Below are 18,987 nucleotides of genomic sequence, written 5' to 3'. Positions count from 1 at the left end.
CTAACTTTGTGCCTAAAGTGGGACTCAACTCACAGTCTCTCTGTTTCTAGTCCAATGTCTTTAACCATGCCCCAAACAGGCTCTGGAAGTAGAAATAGGGCATCAAAAAGTTCAAGATAGTTGCAGCAGCACAATCAAAGCCTAAACCCTTTTGTATGTGTGTTGGCATAGCATGTGTGTAAAAGGAAAAAGGTTGTGAGATTGAGCTACCACAATTATCCTCGTGATTTATCTTTTTTTTTTGACACGCATGATTGCAAATGCTTCCCTTTTCTCTGCTTGTTAGTAGCATTCGGGTTGTATTCCTTCTACATACAACTATAATGGAAATATGTGAATGACTTTGTGGAATGAGAAGAGAAGCTGCCTAGGAAATGATCGGAAAAGGAGGCAGGAGCCCCCAGTGGCTTAACGATCAGAGAAAGAAACTTAGGAAGAACCCGCCCTAATGGATTAAGCAATTTAAAATGGCAAAGGAAGTTTGCACCTCAAGGCTTGCAAGATTCTGTTGATGTAGCCTTACAGTAAAATAGAATGATCTCATCCAGTTGTGTTTCCGGTCTGGTTTACCACAGAGAGCTGACAGCATTTGCTTATAGCTTATGAGAAAAAAATGGGTGTCTGTTTCCCAAAATAAGGCAATTGGAGGGAGGGGGCTGGCTTGTTTGGAGGTCTGAGAAGAGTGATTGGCTCTGCCAAAAATGGAGAGTAACTACTGTTTGTTCTCATTATTTTCAGGATCTCTTCCTCCACCTCCGCCTCCGCTAACCAGAAATGGAAGTACTTCCAGGGCACTGCCAGCTACTCCCCAGCTTCCCTCAAGAGGAGGGTTTGAAAAACCCAGAGGTGGGGCTGTGCCCCCACCCCCTCCTGACAGGCCAGGTTCCGGAGCACCACCACCCCCTCCTCCACCACTCTCCTCGTCTGCCCTCCGAAATGGCTTCCAGGATTCCTCCTGTGATGGTGAGCAGATTCCCTGAATGGATACTTTCCAATCTGTCAGTGAAGTGGTGGGAAAAATGCAATTTGTGAGCCTCACATATAGAATGGCAGGTATGGAGAGCTCTCATCATACAATTGGAAGAACTTTCTTGCCTTCTGGAAGGAATTCTGCATTCCTCCTAGCAAGAGAAAAATTTTCCATATATGCTGGTTTCCTGGCAGACCTAGAAAACAAGGCAGGAAACAAAGGATCCCGATGCCACCATCATTGTGGCTTCTGGGGAATCAACTTGCCTTGAGCTTATGGGAGAAGAAGCATAAACAGATTAGTGATTAGCCACCACCCTACTCATTATGGTTGTTCAGCCCCAATTTATATATCTATCTCAGTACCTCAGCGTGCCTAGCTGAGGAATTCTGGGAGTTCCACAAGTCATAAAAGGGCCAAGGTTGAAGAGGCCTGCTCTACATAAATCAGTCACTCTACAGTTATTTGGCTTCAGATTTACACAAAAAAGGAAGCGAAAGTTCAGAGTAAACGAGAGAAGTAGCAGATTGGACGAGACTCCAGATTTGCACAGCATCTGTTCTTCTAGCCATGTTCCCTTTGCTTGATGTTTTCTTGCTTATTCTGCCATCTCCAGAGGACAGAAGTAGAAGGAGCAATCATAATGAGCTGGATGGTGGCTAATCACCGATCTAATTATGCTTCTTCTCCCATAACCTCAAAGCAAGATGGTTTCCTAAAGGCCTCTCTGATGGTATTTGGGATCATTTGTTCTCCCTCTTGCTTTCAACACCATGTTACCAAGAGTCCTGGTGTTTATGGAAAATTCTTCTCTTACAGAGTTCTGAAAGGAACTCTGCATTCCTACAAGAAAGCTCTTCCAATTATATGGTGAGAAGTCTCCATACCTGTCATTGTATATGTGAGGATCGCACATCACGTTTTCCCCTCGTTCAGTTCATATAATGATCAAAGTAAGCTGATTTTTTTCAATAAGGATGTTTCCTTTCAATATAAACACAGGGGATGGAGGAAACAAACTTTTGACCACCTTAGAATTTATATTACCCCTTGTATTTTATTCATTAAATGCATCAATCTTGCTAGAGATAAAAACTATAAGAGAAGCTGTGCTTGCCTATCTGGATCAGTTATATTACAGGACATTATTGCTGCAAGGATATTAGAAATGTTTTGATGAATAAATAGATGTTGAAAGCTCGCATGTTATTAGTAATATTTTTCTACAGTTTCATGACCAGTGCCAGCTTGATTTTATATATGTGGACTGGGTGAATGTAATGAGAATGGAAAAAGGAAGTGAAAGGAATTTACTTGTTCTTTTGAGTTAAACATATTTGTAATAATATTAAAGTCCTGTTAGAAACAAATTAAAAGTATGTAGAGTCATGAGACAATTTAAGGAAAAACCTAATGCATTCAAGACATGCTGGATGTCAGCCTATCCTGAATCAAAGGGATGTATTTCTGTTGGGGAAAATAAAGTGATCTTAAGCTAAAGATATTCCAGTATTTGGAAATATAATGTCAGCCTCGACAGTCTCATGAAAAATAAGCCCAACTATGTTAAACAAGGTCTATTCACTTTTGGATGTATTCCCAATTTAAGATTGGTTTACAGAATATACACACTGTCAAATTGTTGTTAGCTGCGAAGTCATGTCCAACCCATCGCGACCCCATGGACAACCTTCCTCCAGGCCTTCCTGTCCTCTACCATCTTCTGGAGTCCACTTAGGCTCATGCCTACTGCTTCAGTGACTCCATCCAGCCACCTCATTCTCTGTCGTCCACTTCTTCTCTTGCCCTCAACCTTTCCCAGCATTAGGCTCTTCTCCAGTGAGTCCTTCCTTCTCATTAGATGGCCAAAGTATTTGAGTTTCAACTTCAGGATCTGGCCTTCTAAAGAGCAGTCAGGGTTGATATCTAGGACTGACCGGTTTGATCGTCTTGCAGTCCAAGGGACTCGCAGGAGTCTTCTCCAGCACCATAGTTCAAAGGCCTCAATTTTTTGGCGCTCAGCCTTTCTTATGGTCCAACTTTCACAGCCACACATTGCAACTGGGAAGACCATAGCCTTGACTATACGCACTTTTGTTGGCAGGGTGATGTCTCTGCTTTTTAGTGTGCTGTCTAGATTTGCCATGGCTTTCCTTCCCAGGAGCAAGCGTCTTTTAATTTCTTGGCTGCAGTCCCCATCTGCGGTGATCTTGGAGCCCAGGAAAATAAAATCTGTCACTACCTCCATTTCTTCCCCATCTATTTGCCAGGAATTGAGAGGGCCGGATGCCATGATCTTGGTTGTCTTAATGTTAAGTTTCAAGCCAACTTTTGCACTCTCCTTCTTCACCCGCAACAAGAGGCTCTTTAGTTCTTCTTCACTTTCTGCCATTAGAGTAGTATCAGCTTCAACTGGTGCAGAATGCAGCTGCGTGAGTCGTTATGGAAGTTTCCCGATACTCCCGTGTAACACCTCTTCTCCGTGAGCTACATTGGCTTCTGGTTGTCCTCCGGGTGAGATTCAAGGTGCTGGTAATGACCTATAAAGCTCTAAATGGCTTGGGTCCGGATTATCTAAGGGAACACCTGCTGCCGGCATCAACTTCCCATCATCCTGTGTGCTCCCACAGGGAGGGCCTTCTCAGGGTGCCGCCAGTTAAGGAGTGCCGGCGGGTGATCCCCAGAGGGAGGGCATTCTCTGTGGGCACGCCTGCCCTTTGGAATGATTTACCTGTGGAACTTCGGACCGCCCCCGATCTGCCTTCATTTCGCTGGGACCTGAAAACCTGGTTTTTCGATCTATCAGGCCTGGACTGAAGGGGTTTTAGCTTTTTAAATATTGCTTTAATTGTTGGGCTTAATTAATTTAATTTATTTTAATTTTATATTATCTTTATATTGTATTTTATCCTGCCCTGTAAACCGCCCTGAGTCCTTCGGGAATAGGGCGGTATGAAAATCTAAATAAATAAATAAATCTGCATATCTTAGGTTGTTGATATTTCTCCCGGCAATCTTAATTCCAACTTTTGATTCATCTAGCCCTGCCTTTCTCATGATGTACTCTGCATATAGGGCCTTTTCTATGGGTGCGCCTGCCCTCTGGAACCAGCTGCCCATGGATTTCAGGACTGCCCCTGACCTATGCTCATTCCGCCGGGACCTGAAGACTTGGCTCTTTGAGCTCTCTGACCCAGGCTGAGAATTTTAACTGGGGTTTTATTTTCAGGGATAATTTAATCTTTTAATTCTCTTTTAACTTTGTATTTTATATTGATGTGATTTTAAAATGCCCTGTAAACCGCCCTGAGTCCTTCGGGAAAGGGCGGTATATAAATCTAATAAAATCTAAATCTAAAAATCTAAATAGACAGGGCGACAGTATACAGCCTTGCTGGACTCCTTTCCCAATTTTGAACCAATCAGTGGTTCCGTGTCCAGTTCTCACTGTTGCTTCTTGACCCGCATATAGGTTTCTCAAGAGACAAATAAGATGGTCTGGTACTCCCATCTCTTTAAGAACTTGCCACAGTTTATTGTGATCCACACAATCAAAGGCTTTAGCATTGTCAATGAAGCAGAAGTAGATGTTTTTCTGGAACTCCCTAGCTTTCTCCATGATCCAGCGTATGTTGGCAATTTGATCTCTAGTTCCTCTGCCTCTTCAAAATCCTCCCTGTACTTCTGGTAGTTCTCAATCCACATACTGCTGGAGTCTAGCTTGTAGGATTTTAAGCATAACTTTACTAGCATGTGAAATGAGTGCAATGGTGCAATAGTTTGAACATTCTTTGGCACTGCGTTTCTTTGGAATTGGAATGTAAACTGATCTTTTCCAATCCTGTGGCCACTGTTGAGTTTTCCAAATTTGCTGGCAAATTGAGTGTAGCACTTTTACTGCATCGTCTTTTAAGATTTTGAATAGCTCAGCTGGAATACTGTCACCTCCACTAGCTTTGTTGTTGCTCAGCTTTTCTAAGGCCCACTTCACTTCACATTCTAGGATGTCTGGCTCGAGGTCAGTGATCATTTCATCATGGTTATCAGGGATGTTAAGCTCGTTCTTGTATAGTTCTTCTGTGTAATTTTGCCACCTCTTCTTAATCTCTTCTGCCTCTGTTAGGTCCCTGCCATTTTGGTCCTTTATCATGCCCATTTTTGCATGAAACGTTCCCTTCATCTCTCCAATTTTCTTGAAGAGATCTCTGGTCCTCCCTATTCTATTGTTTTCTTCTATTTCTTTGCACTGGTCATTTAAGAAGGCATTCTTATCTCTTCTAGCTATTCTCTGGAATTCTGCATTCAATTGGGCGTATCTTTCTTCTTCTCTCTTGCCTTTCGCTTCCCTCCTTTCCTCAGCTATTTGCAAAGCTTCCTCAGACAGCCATTTTGCTTTCTTGCATGTCTTTTTCTTTGGGATGGTTTTAATTGCTACCTCTTGTACAATGTTGCAAACCTCCGTCCATAGTTCTTCAGGCACTCTTTCTATCAGATCTAATTCCTTAAATCTATTTGTCACCTCTACTGTATATTGGTCAGGGATATGATTTAGTTCATACCTGAGTGGCTTAATGCTTTTCCCTACTTTCTTCAGTTTAAGCCTAAATTTTGCAACAAGAAGCTCATGGTCTGAGCCACAGTCAGCTCCTCGTCTTGTTTTTACTGACTGTATAGAACTTCTCCATCTTTGCTGCAGAGCCCATAGTCAATCTGATTTTTGTGTTGACCATCTGGTGATGTCCATGTGTAGAGCCGTCTCTTGGGTTGTTGAAAAAGAGTGTTTGCTATGACCATCGTATTCTCTTGACAAAATTCTATCAGTCTATGCCCTGCTTCATTTGTACTCCAAGTCCAAACTTGCCTGTTATTCCGGTTATATTTTGGCTTCCTACTTTAGCATGCCAATCCCCCATGATGATAAGGACATCATTTTTTGGTGTTAGTTCTATAAGGTGCTGTAGGGCTTCATAGAACCGGTCAATTTCATCCCCTTCAGCACCGGTGGTTGGGGCATGGACTACTGTGATATTGAATGAGGACCCAGATTGTTGGGGGCAATAAGCTTTGTAAAAATGCCGCTTGGGGGGGGGGGGCAAAAGCCCTAATAAGCAGGCATATACATAGAATGAAGGCTATTGCTAAGCACATTGATTTGTGCTTCTTAGATTGTAAGCCACCCTGAGTCTTCAGAGAAGGGCGGGATATAAATGGGATAAAAAAAAAGAATGGTTTGCCTTGGATTCAAACTGAGATCATTTTGTCATTTGGGGATTGTATCCCAGTATTGCTTTTCCTACTCTTTTATTGACTATGAAGGCTACTCCATTTCTTCTGAGGGATTCTTGTCCGCAGTAGTATACCTGATGGTCATCTGAATTAAATTCACCCATTCTTGTCCATTTTAGTTTGCTGATTCCTAAGACGTCAATGTTCAGTCTTGTCATCTCTTGTTTGACCACATCCAGCTTTCATTGATTCATGGATCTTACATTCCAGGTTCCTATGGAGAAAAAATCTTTACAGCATCGGACTTTCCTTTCACCACCAGATACATCCACAGCTGAGCGTCCTTTTGGCTTTGGCCCAGTCGCTTCATTCTTTCTGGCGCTACTAGTACTAGCCCTCTGCTCTTTCCCAGTAGCATATTGGACGCCTTCCGACCTGAGGGGCTCATCTTCCAGCGTCATATTGTTTTGCCTTTTGGTACTGTCCATAGGGTTTTCATGGCAAAAATACTGGAGTGGGTTGCCATTTCCTTCTCCAGTGGATCATGTTTTGTCAGAACTCTCTGCTATGACCTTTCCGTCTTGTGTGGCCCTGCACAGCATAGCTCATAGCTTCATTGAATTACGCAAGCCCCTTCGCCATGACAAGGCAGTAATCCATGAAGGGGCACTGTCAAATAATATGTTGTTAATCCAATATTTTCTAAAATGTAGGAGTCTGTTTTTATGGAATTCTCTTAAATGAGTCTTTTAGTGAGATTTGTATTAATATGATTTGCCTTATGTATGTACTAATGTTACACAATTCCTTTACGTGTATCTAGATGAGTGGGAAAGCAGATTTTCCTTCCATCCTCTGTCTGACTTGCCACCTCCAGAACCATATGTGCCCATGAACAAGAGTTATCCGAGTAAATTGGTAAAAAATGACAATAGAAGTAAGTCCTTTTTTTTCTTTTAGAAAGTAGGCTTTATAATAGTAGACAGCATTTGGTGAATTATTTCTGATATGAAAATATGTGAAATGTTTTGAATGCTCGGAAGATACTCCATAAATGTTTAAAATAATTATTTTTGGTAAGATCATGGAAAGAGAACCAGTTATCTCAACAGGAGTGGCTCTGGTTCTGCTCTCTTCCCCAATGATTTATTTCAGTGATACAATTGTATAGTCTGGTACACAGGTCTGCAACCCGCGGCTCCGGAGCCGCATGCGGCTCTTTCAGCCATCTCCTGCGGCTCCCAGTCCTCTGCTATGTGTACTCCAAAAAAAAAGTGAGACTAAAAAATTTCAACCAATCAATTCAAATATGCAGGGTAGGTGCATATCTCACCTTGGCTCCACTCTTCAGTCAAACTCTGTTCTGCGCATGCGCGCATGTATGCACATGCACACACATTTTTTGCGGCTCCCAGTTTTTCCTTTTGTGAGGGAACCGGTTCCGAGTGGCTCTTTCACTGTTTCAGGTTGCTGACCCCTGGTCTGGTAGATTGCAAGGTTAGTCAGATAGATAGGCCATAGGTGAGGGGTCTCCAACCTGTGGGGCACGGCCCGCGTGAATGGTTGGCCAGTGTGCGCACATGTGTGTGCACACTCCCCCACACACACGCGCTAGCCCTGCTTTGAGCATTGTGCGGGTGCTAGCCCTGTCCCGAGCGTTGTGCAGGTGCTAGGCATGCCCCAGTGTTGCATGGGCACTAGCCCTATCTTGAGCATCATGCAGACGCTAGCCCCATTTCTAGTATTGCCCTGCTCCCAGCATTGCAAATGCTAGCCCCGCCCCCAGCATCACATGCACATTCGCTCCGCCCCCATTTGCGTCACGCTTGCGGTCCCATACCTGCCCCTTCCTTTCCCTCTGGGCTGCCAACCTCTGCCATAGGTTATTCATAGGTGCCAGTTAGACCTACCTCAACCTTCCTCTGTTTGCTGGTAAGGCAGGTGCCTCCTGTGCCAAGCTAAGAAGCCAAAGATGGAGAAACAACATTGCACTGATTCTCTATTGATCTTCTACTGTAGATATTGGAGAAGGGAGAAGCACAAACCACTAGCTATGGAGAAGAGATCAAGCAAGCAGAAAATTAGTAGATACAAATAGCAAATTCCTATTTGCTGAAGTTCCTCCACTTTTGCTCATCATTCAGAATTGCCAGCAGATAGAATGACTATTCTTCATGCGGTGATTCACTCTAATTCAGCATCATTTAACCTCTGATGTGCACCAGAGGGTATAATAATAAAATCTTAAGTAACTAGGTTTTAGACAAATCTAAAACTGTTGCTAGCACTCAACTTAGTATTTAGTAGTCAAAGCACCAGGCTAGAAGCCAGGAGACTGTGAATTCTAGTCCTGCTTTACACATGAAAGCTGGCTGGGTGACTTTCTCAGCCCAACACACCTCACAGGGCTGTTGTTATGTGGAAAAATGGGAGGAAAAAGGAATAGTGTGTGTGTTCACTACATTGAATTATTTATAAAAATTATAAAGGTAGGATACAAATAAATATTCTAATTTCAAAAATATGCTCTTTAGCTCTATATACCTTTAAACACAGTCATTTAATCAAAAACTAATATTAAAAGGTTATAATCTGCAGAGTATGTTCTGGGCCATAAAGTGCTTATAAAACTTTTTTTTTCCTTTCACATCTCTTCTGTTAAAATTAGTCTTCCTTTTTGGGGTGGGGAAGGGTTAGCTATAATGTTGCATTTAAGGGCGCCATAATTCTGCCATGCCAATAGATGTCTCTTCATGACTTTTAAAATCACGATAACCAAACCTTGATAGGTTGACTAATTCGAACTTTTAAATAACTTATTTTTTAATGAGATTGCTTTTATATTTATATAGCTTAGAACTGTGATCCCCAACCTTTCAGGTTTGGTAGCCTTGGGGGGGCAGGGAAATGTTTTTGTGTAAGTGGCAGGTGTGCGCGCAAGCACGCACAGCTCCATTTGTGCAAACGTCGGGCATGCACATCTGCCCTTCAACACAAATGGAGCTTCGCACATGAGCGTGAGCACCCACCACTTGCTCAAATGGAGCTGCATGCACAGGTGCTCACCCACCACTCACACAGCCGGTTCCAAGGTAGTAGGCTGGTGACCCCTGGCTTAGAACATTGTATGGAGTTGCACGAAGGGGCCTATCCCCCGAAAAGACTGCTATCTGCAAGAGCGTTCCGTTTTCATCAGAGTGGGGAAAGTGTCATAGTATCACAGTGTAGACTCTGCCATTTCATATGTGTTTGTAGTATCACAGTGCACTTAGAGAAGGGACAGATTTTGAATGCTGAGCTGGAATACAATGGAAATTCCGCACTACCTTGCCCTGTCTCTAGGAATGCTACCATTGCTGATCCACAAGCTGTAATTTTACCATTTACCACTTAACTAAAGAACTTCCTATATCAGAGTTCCCCAACCTTTTGGGCACCAGGGACCAGTTCCCTGGAGAGAGGTTTTTCCACGGATTGGAGGATGCGTGGTTTTGTGTGCTGCCTGCATCTTGCAGACTGGGGTTTGCTTGTTTGTGCGGACCGGTTGCTGGCATGCCGCGGCCCGGTACTGGTTCACGGACCGGGGGTTGGGGACCTCTGTCCTATATGCTTAATTTTTCAACACCTGTTTCCATCCAACAAAGAACACACATAGATTTTGATAAATCCATCATGCTTTCTCTTTCTTTAGGTGGATCCAGTCGCAGAGAAAGAGGTGCTCCGCCACTTCCACCAATCCCACGGTGAAGTGGGCTTCTAATCCCTTTCAGGATGACTGTTGTCCTTACATGTTCTTTGAACCTCTCCACGTGTCACAATGCTCCTTCTCCAACAGCACATTTGAGCACAACTCTCCATCTTTAGATCAAGCTATTTCTTTTTATTTTCCCATTTAATTTGGTGAAGCTCAAGGACCTGTTCTGAATGGCCTGCCTACCTTGGTTTAGATACAGGGTGACTGAGAACTTATTCTCCATTTCTTGGCATTTAGTTCTACTGATGCTAGTGGAACGTGCTTCCAGTTAAGTGCCAAAGTATCGTTACCTTGAAAACTATCTTCAGGACTTTTTGAAACTATCATTTGTTGCAGTTTTGCTCCGCCTTGTCATCAGTAAGGAGAGAAAAGCTCCCTTGCCTTTGTAGCGTAATATTCTTAGATGTAATTCCTGAAGATGAAAATCTTCCATATTTCTATGGATGGAAGTTTGGTTCACTTTTTAACTGTAATCTCTGTGAGATTACTCATCAATTTGATCTGGCCCGTTTGACCATTAAAAAAAAAAGTGTGGCACAGTAATTGCTACATTCCACCTCTAGGAGGAGAGTGGGATAATTACGTGACATTTTCTCAGGCAATCTATTTGATCTGTAATGAATTGTAGCCTTTCAGAGACCAAAAGAATGTTGCCACCAAGATTGCTTATAACCTCTGTTACAGCTTTCACAAATGCATCTCAGTCTAGCTGTTGGGCTCAATTGGATTGAAGTGGAGAATTAAAAAAGAAAAATACTGTGCACTCAGTCATTAGGTTTGGATGATTGAGCATCATTGTCATCTTGAGGATTACACCATCACTTCACTAATGGTTCTACTATTAGACCTCCCTTCTAAGATGTATCGTACCCAAAGCTTCCCATTTATATGTAATGTTGACTATAATAGCCTGTATTTTGATCCGTGAAAGACCGATACTCAACAATTATTTAGCGTATCCAAGTATCAAAGGATGCCACTAAGACTTTCTGTGACTTTTTGCTAATATCTATGTGCTGGACCTCCATTTTTAATTATGGTACAAGTTGAAACTTTTGAGTAAGAGAAATTTTTATTTGGTTCATATGTGCTTCAAACAGCTTTTTTTTTCTTTTGCGTGGCACCTAATGAAACATCCAACTCTATGTAGGAAGTGTCTAACTATAGAACAAAATCAGTTGAGCTTTTACAAACTCTCATTAAGTTTTCAACCTGGGTTCAAAAGAGTTTAGTATTTACGTTCTGATTTTGCAGCAATGATAATTCCTTTCCCAGGATTTTCTTTACCTGAAAAGGTCCAAGAAAAGACTTGGTTACTAAGGGTTGGGACCCTATGCTTTTGGAATCCTGCCTGTCAATAAATGGATTTGGCAATTTACAATGTTCATTCTACCTAACTGATATCAACATATAGCAAGAATCCTTGAAGAATTATGATTCTGTACTGAAATTCACATGTTAAGCTACCCAGAGTGGCTTGACGGGGAGATGGACAGCATATAAATTTAATAAATAAGTAATCATAAAATAAAAACAAATACAGTATCTACTTATGGGAAATAAATTATGAAGATTTAATTTCAAGGACCTCATTTTATCTGCTTAATACTTCACAAGGTAGAGACAGGAGAGTGATTTTTCAAATGATGTTAGCAGCATCTGTAAAGGAGGTAAAAAAAATCAAGATGGCAGTCACTGCAGCATGATCGAAGCTGCACCCGCTTTCTACCTGTTGTGACACTGCATGCACATACAGAGGAGCAGGGTTTCAACGGCACTGCCACGACTGTTGTTCCTGACTTTTTTTGACTTCACCTCTGCAGCTGCTGCTGAGCAACGATGTCATGAGATGGAAAGAAGCAGAAGTATTGATGAATCGATGTGTTTAATATGATGCACAACAATTGTGGAAAGTCAAATACATGAAAAGTACACTCACGTATTTGAGGAAAAGGTCTGAGGATACGCTCGAAAGCATTCGTGGTAGTATTTGTATTAGTGGCCTTATCAGCAAAGATACCCTTTTGTGTATTTCCTGTTTATGATAAAGGATGGAACTAAAGAGCAGAGAATATAACTTTACATTTTCTCTCTGTGTATGTTGTTTTTAAGTTTACTTTTTTGGATTAAAATAGATTTTAGTGTTGAGGTTCATTCTTTGAACCCACTTCTGTGATAGAAATGGTATGTAATGAATACCTTTCAGGATCCAAAACCTTTACCCACACAAATTTTGCTGATATCAGTGATTTACATAAACTACAATCACAAATACGTTTCGGCACTTTTCAGAGCGATATATAGTCTACAATTAGATTTTTCACAGTGGACTGTTGCCCTGTTTGTATATACTTCTGACATTCATACAAATTAATCATTCCAGTTTTAATCTGATTGGCGTTGTACAGTATGTATGTGTGGATTATAAACAACTTCAACATGATGGAAAAAAATTGAATGATTATTTACATTTTGTTGCAGAAACTGGAATATTTATGTTTTCTGTATTACACAGATTTTTTTAAATGCTCCAAGGTCTCTGCATCTTGTATATGTAGTTTGATAGTCAATTTTTTAAGCATTTAAAGGGAATATTGCAGGAAGAAATTCCAAATTCACTGCAATTGCAGTAATTAACGTAATAGAACCTTTTGAGCTAGAAAAGTTGGACAAACTGATTTATCAACAAAAGGGCCTGACATACTGGTACTCACTTTTATGCTAGTAGATTGGCCATTATAAATAAATAAATAGAGCACTGTTCTTCTACCAGTAAATCAGGATCAGTTTTCTTCAACTTGGTGCTTTCTGGCTCCAGTGAGGTATCAATTCCAAATCTCATATCATTTAACCACCTTGACCATTGCTGATTAGGAATAATGGGACTTAGCATCCCAAAATGTCCAGCAAGAACCAGTTTAGGAAAAATTAGTCAAGACGTGAAGAAGTATAGTCAGCCAGGAATAGAAAGAGCAGGCAAATAATAAAAATACCTGTACTCCGCTTAGTTATTTTATCTTACTGTGCTTGTTATAAGCACATACCAGATAACATTTCTTACTATAACTACTACTAATAATAATAAATAGCTGCCATTTTTCTGGGGTTTAGAAAATCATCTTTTTTTTAAACTGGCAAATTTAATTCTAGTGCAATATGATCTGAAATTCCAACCAAAGCCTTAACGTGCAGAATGTGATGTGGCCTTCAGAGAGAAACGTTGTCTTCTCTCTTTCTCAGAGGATAATTTGTTAGCACTTTCTCTTTTATAGGACTCTTCCTCAAAGAATTTATGCTAAATACTGTAAGAAAATATTTCAAAGGAGAAGAGATTTGTTTTGGTTGTGTAAACCACACGTCTTTTTCTTTCACCAGATATATATTAAAAACAACATGTTTAACACATTTTAGTATAGATGTTTTAGAGTACATATTTATTTATGCACAATAAGTAAACGGGAAAATAAAATCAGACTTTCACCACTAGTGCCTTGAAACACCTTGGTGCCTTGAGTCTAAATGGCAGCTTTGAAAAGAAACAAGATCTAAAACTTATTGTCTTCAGACCCACTGTGAATTTCAAATATAACATTTATACTTTATCATGTGTGATATTCAAGCAACATACAACCCACAGTATTCACTCTGTAGCATCTTACTGTAAAGAAATACAATATAATGAATTGCAAAAGACTTAACAGACTGCAATTTTATTCTAGCAGTGTCTTGGATGGATGAATTCATGGAAATTTGAGATGGATGTGTTTAAAATTTGAAAAAAAGACAAAATTTAAATCTTTTTCATATGAATCAAATCAATTGTGAAATAACAGGATATGCATTTAAAATATATGACCCATGCCCCTCTTTTTATAAAATTGCACATATATCATGGAATAAAACATGCCCATATTGTAAATAAAATTGTTTCTATTTGACTTTAGGTTATTAACATGCTTATCTTAAAGTATATGTACATGAGAAACTAAATGGCAAGTGATTTTTCTGCATGCGCAAAGGAATAAAAATTAAAATGATGCAAAGGTTTGTCAGATGGAGCTGTATTTGCCTTTGTTATATGCAAAATGTGGGCTGATAACCTTTCTGGTTTAGAATCTCATTATTGAGTTGCCACCAAAGCACAAATACATCAGAGGGACTGTATATACAACGGGTAATTCAGTGCAATCCTCTTTGATTGTGCCAGTTCATTAGTGATTATCATACTTGGATATTCTTCCCAGCGCCCAGAATTGTATTATCTCCATCTAAAATTTTTGTTTTGTTAAGAAATTTAATTGACATATTAAATCTATATGAGCTTAAGATTCTGCTTTTCATTTTAAAACATCTACATGTGGATTTTTAATAAAACTGACTTTTCTGCTTCACATTGAAAACTGACCACTAGATGGTGCTCTTTTGTTTGTTTTTTTAGTTAGATCTCTACACTGGAAAAGTAGTCCTTGCTTAACAACCATTACTGGGACCAGCAACTCTCTTATTAAGCAAAGTGGTCATTAAGCAAAACCTCATGGGACCACTCCATTAGCAATGGCACTCCTGGCTATTGTCTGTAAATGAGTCACCCATGGTCATTAAGTGAGACGTCTCATGATCATGACTTGTGACCCCCCCATAGGCTTTCTCCAATGACTTTGCTTGTCTGAAGCCAGCTGGGAAAATTGAAAATGGAGGTCACGTGACCACAAGGACCGGTCATCACTTCTTTCAGTGCCAGTGCGCCTTTGAACAGTCACTGAACAAGTGGTCATTAAGTGGGGACTACTTGCAATAAAAATTGACAACATCCAATTTCCTTATTTTGAAATTTATAACGCAGACCCATGACAACCAAATGCCACTTAGGCCTCAAATAAATGGCAATTTGTTTAAAATGTACCATATATTAACACACTTTGCTTAGCATTATGGAATAGAGTTAGGCATCTGGATTAAATCACACCCATGCACATACACCCACCCACAAATACAATTCAAATTAAAATATATGATGAAATCAAATGTAAACTAAAACAATATGAATTAAAATACAATTTAAAAGCTTGAGAAAACAGGCTGTCACCTCATGCCAAAATAATGCCAATGTGGGCACCAGTTGAACCTCTTTAGGGAGAGAATTCCATAAACGGGCTACTACTACAGAAATAGCTCTCCCCCTTACGTGGACCCATATCGCCACTTTTGCTGGATGGATCTGCAGGGGATCCATTAGAAGATTTTTAAGACTCAAAAGAAGTACATGTGGGAAAAGTCACATCCTGTAGTGACCTAGTCCTAAACTGTTTAGGTCTTTAAAGGTGAAAAGCAGCAGTGTGAATTAGGGCTGGAAAACAATTTGCAGTGGATGTAGATGGAAAACACTGGCATAATATGTTTGTATACATCAGGCTCTTGAGTAGTCTAGAGTAGACTCTGTTTTGAATCAGCTGGAGGTCCCCAGGCTGATTTAAAGGCAGCCATACAAACAACATGTTGCAGTAATCCAACTGACAAATTACCAGAGTCTGAATAATCCGTTAGTTGACTCTGCCCAGGTAAAGTCATAGATATTAAATCAGTTGCAGCTGATCAGTTGAAGCTACCAAGACTACTACTAGTAACAGTGATGGATCTAGGACCACACCCAAATGCAAATCTCCTTTAGAGCAAGTGCAGATAGGACTAGCAGGAGACCACATACACACTGTATCTCATCTTCTCTGGACTGAGTCTCAGTTTACTGGCCCTCATCTAGTCCATTACGCTGACCGAGCACTGATTCAGACACCAACTGTGCCTCACCTGAGTTAGAGGCAGGGCTAGATCTGGGCTTCATCTCCATAGTAATGACCTTTCCCAGCAATGGCAACTGGGGTGCGGGGTGGGGGTCATCTCAACCCACATTCCTGACTTCTACCAACTGTTTCAGGTAGGTGTTAAAAAAGGTATAGGTAATATACTGGAGCCCTGGAGAACTCCATAACCCAACCACCATGAGGCAGAAGAGTAATCCCACAGCATCATATTTTAGAAATAGTCATCCTAGGAGTGGAACCACTGTACTACAGCGCCCTCACAAGCCAACTTTTCACAATCAGGATCCCATGATTAATAGTACTGAGAGTCTCTAAAAGGTCCAGAAAGACCCAACAGGACCGCGCTCCCCATTTTTCCTCAGCATAAGTCATTCCCACAAGGCAACCAAAGATGGTTTCTATTTCATAGCCATCTTGAAACAGGATTGAAATGCATATAGAAAGTCAACTGCGCCCAAGAGAACCTAGAGCTAATGGGCCACCGTCCATTCAAACACCTTGCCCAGGAGGGGAATATTAGCCACTGGCCTTTTCATGAATGGCCTACTTAATGCCACATTTAGCTTTAGATGTAAAATAAAATATTTTTAAAAAGCATAGTTAATATTGATATATTTTTTAGTGTTCAAAGGTTTAAGTTATCTAAACATTAGTCTTAATAACCTCCAGTGAATACTGTATAAGCACTACTGTATTCACATAATACAATGTACGGTAATTGTGCTTTACAATAATACAATTTTCAATTTTATTTTATTTTATTTAAAAAAAAGAAGGGCCTGATCACTGCTTCTTTTAAAGAGGGTGGAATTGTCTCAATGAAGCATTTACAAGTATTTGCAGAGAGGTAACTGAATCAAAATAATAGCTTTTTGCAGATATGGAGACTAAAGTGCACATTGTGTTCTTGTAAAAGGTTTAGAGACGTCGGCTACTACAGCTTATCTGTTGTAGCAAAATAAGTATTAAAACACACAGCAAGTACCCTGTGGTCACAGACAAAGCTCTGGAGATTCCATGTAGCCCTGGGGCACTGAATTCCCTCTCAGTGTGCCAAGATATCCCTGAACCACAGCTTATTCTTCCCCTGGCCTCCGTACGCTCCCTACACTCACGTCATGCTGCACAACCCCCCCAATTTGTGTGTGCCCTACATTGAGCCTCCCCAACCTCAGTGGGGCACCCCCATGCTCCTTACCTGGACTCTCTTCACTTCCTGCTTAATGACTCACATGTTTAGAGTTACAATAGCAACTAAGATTGCTGGGATTGATGTCCTAATTGTGGTCATAAGTCAAGGACTACTTGTATATCTACTATGACTTAAGCTTTGGTTTATTCCTTTCAGTTTCTATAGCAATATTGAGAGTTACCACTACATAAACACATCCTTGTCTGGATAGATTGGGAAGAATGGAAGAATTTTAAAATTAAGCTTTAAAATACTGATGTTAACGAGGAACTTCAGTTTTTGGATAATGAAACAAGGCATTACTGCATTGATAAGCTGACATATACAGGATAATTTAAACATTAAAATGGGGGGGGGGAGATTCTGATTAAGCTAGAAAGTAAGAGTTGTTGAATTTTATGCTGGTTTGCTTATTTCAAACTGAAATATGTGAGATGTGTTCTTATTTTTCTCAGAGAAAGCGGAGGGCAGTGTTGGCTGACTGAAAAAGATAAGCACATATTATGCTGCCAAAATAGATATGAGGAGATTCAGCATCTACATTAAGACAACTAAATATTAGCAACTAAAGTTGAGCATTAAAGTGGATATTAGTTATTAGCAAGAACTTTGGAATGAAGTGTTCAGATATTAACAAATCAGTGGTTAATCAATATTCACTGTTATAATCCTGACATGAAATTTATTCCACAAATGACTTTTCATATTGGATATGCTAGAGAATGTTTAAAAAGGATTGGTTTTCAACTTCATTATGTCGTAAGTATAAAATGTTGGAGAGAACTTTTACAATCCTGCAATTATTTCATCTTGGTTCTGCATTCATGAGTTTGTTTTAGGGAGACATAATTTAAAGATGTGGCTGTAATTCTAAATAACATTCCAAATATTTGTGTTTTATCAAAAACACAAAAACTAATGGATTTATTGAGCATAGAGTGCAGGAAAAAAAACTTTTTTCAATGAGAAAGTAGTTTCACATTTAAAAAGCTTGCCTTTGTTTGTATTCTTTTTGTGTTCCCTTTTTGTTCTTTACATGAAAGTTTAAAAAGAAGGCAGCTGACTTGGCCACAGCATTTTCCTATTAGCATATGAATCTACCTTGCCAATGCCTTTTTCTTCTGCTTTCATCCCATTGCTTCCTCACAACTAACAGAGGCTTAGCCAGTTAACATTTCCCCTTTATTTCTGCACCAAGGGCAGCTTCCAGGTGTGTCAAAACTGTTATCACCTCTGCCTTACAAGGAAGTCAGGTGGTGAGTTTGACTTTCCAGAGGAAATAAAAATAGGACAGGAATTGGCTGCCTGTATAGTTTTGTACACACTCAAGGCCGGTGGAAGAGCGCTTCAACTCAGCAGTAGGGGAAAAGCCTTCTCTGGCTATCAGGACAACCAGTTATATACGAAAGATAAAAAAATAAAAAATAAAAAAGAAGGGGCCGCTGGATATTGGAAAACATAATAATAATAATCAGAATCTCTAGAGCAGGGGTAGGCAACCTTGGCTCTTTTATGACTCATGGACTTCAACTCCCAGAATTCCTGAGCCAGCTATGCTGGCTCAGGAATTCTGGGAGTTGAAGTCCATGAGTCATAAAAGAGCTGAGGTTGCCTACCCCTGCTCTAGGCTAATGGAGCCTAAGAATCCAGCCTCAACAGATTAACGCAGCGACATAGACCAGCTCCAATGCAGCAGGTTTACCTCAGAAGGTTGCAACGCTGCGCCCGCGTCATATGGCAAGGGAGCCCCATTCGGGCATGGAGGATTTACTTCCGAGTAAACGCCCGCGGCACAGGTCTACGGCCACGGGCTCTTTACAAAAAGGAGGCGACGCGGAGGAGAGCTAAGCTTGGGTAAACGGAGGCAATGCAATCAGCCGCTGGGATGACACGGGGGTCGGAGAGCCGCTTCTCCCCTTCTGGTGCAGCAGCAACCCCGACGACCCCACCGCCATCTTGGCTAGACCCAGAGGCGGGGCGGGCTCTGCCAGCTGGACCCGCCTCTGCGGTGAGCTCACACGCAGCC

The 18,987-nt window shown here is 40.7% G+C and overlaps 1 protein-coding gene across 6 annotated transcripts in view; it reads left to right on the top strand.

Moving 5' to 3' along the window:
• Nucleotides 1-14,366, top strand: part of WIPF1 (WAS/WASL interacting protein family member 1) — a 74,001-nt gene extending 59,635 nt beyond the window's left edge. For all 6 annotated transcript variants that reach the window (XM_081313964.1, XM_081313959.1, XM_081313963.1 and 3 more), the window contains 3 exons: nt 739-963; nt 7,020-7,133; nt 9,888-14,366. In XM_081313964.1, coding sequence (XP_081170090.1) covers nt 739-963; nt 7,020-7,133; nt 9,888-9,943 — 395 coding nt within the window. In that variant the 3' untranslated portion in view covers nt 9,944-14,366. The remainder of the gene's footprint in view (nt 1-738; nt 964-7,019; nt 7,134-9,887) is intronic.
• Nucleotides 14,367-18,987: the final 4,621 nt, after the last annotated feature.

This window comes from Vipera berus, assembly GCF_964194415.1.
Source record: "Vipera berus genome assembly, chromosome: 1".
In the NCBI taxonomy this organism is placed as follows: Eukaryota; Metazoa; Chordata; class Lepidosauria; order Squamata; family Viperidae; genus Vipera; species Vipera berus.
The sequence above is the reverse complement of the archived record's forward strand: the minus strand, read 5'-3'. Positions and strand labels throughout refer to the sequence as shown.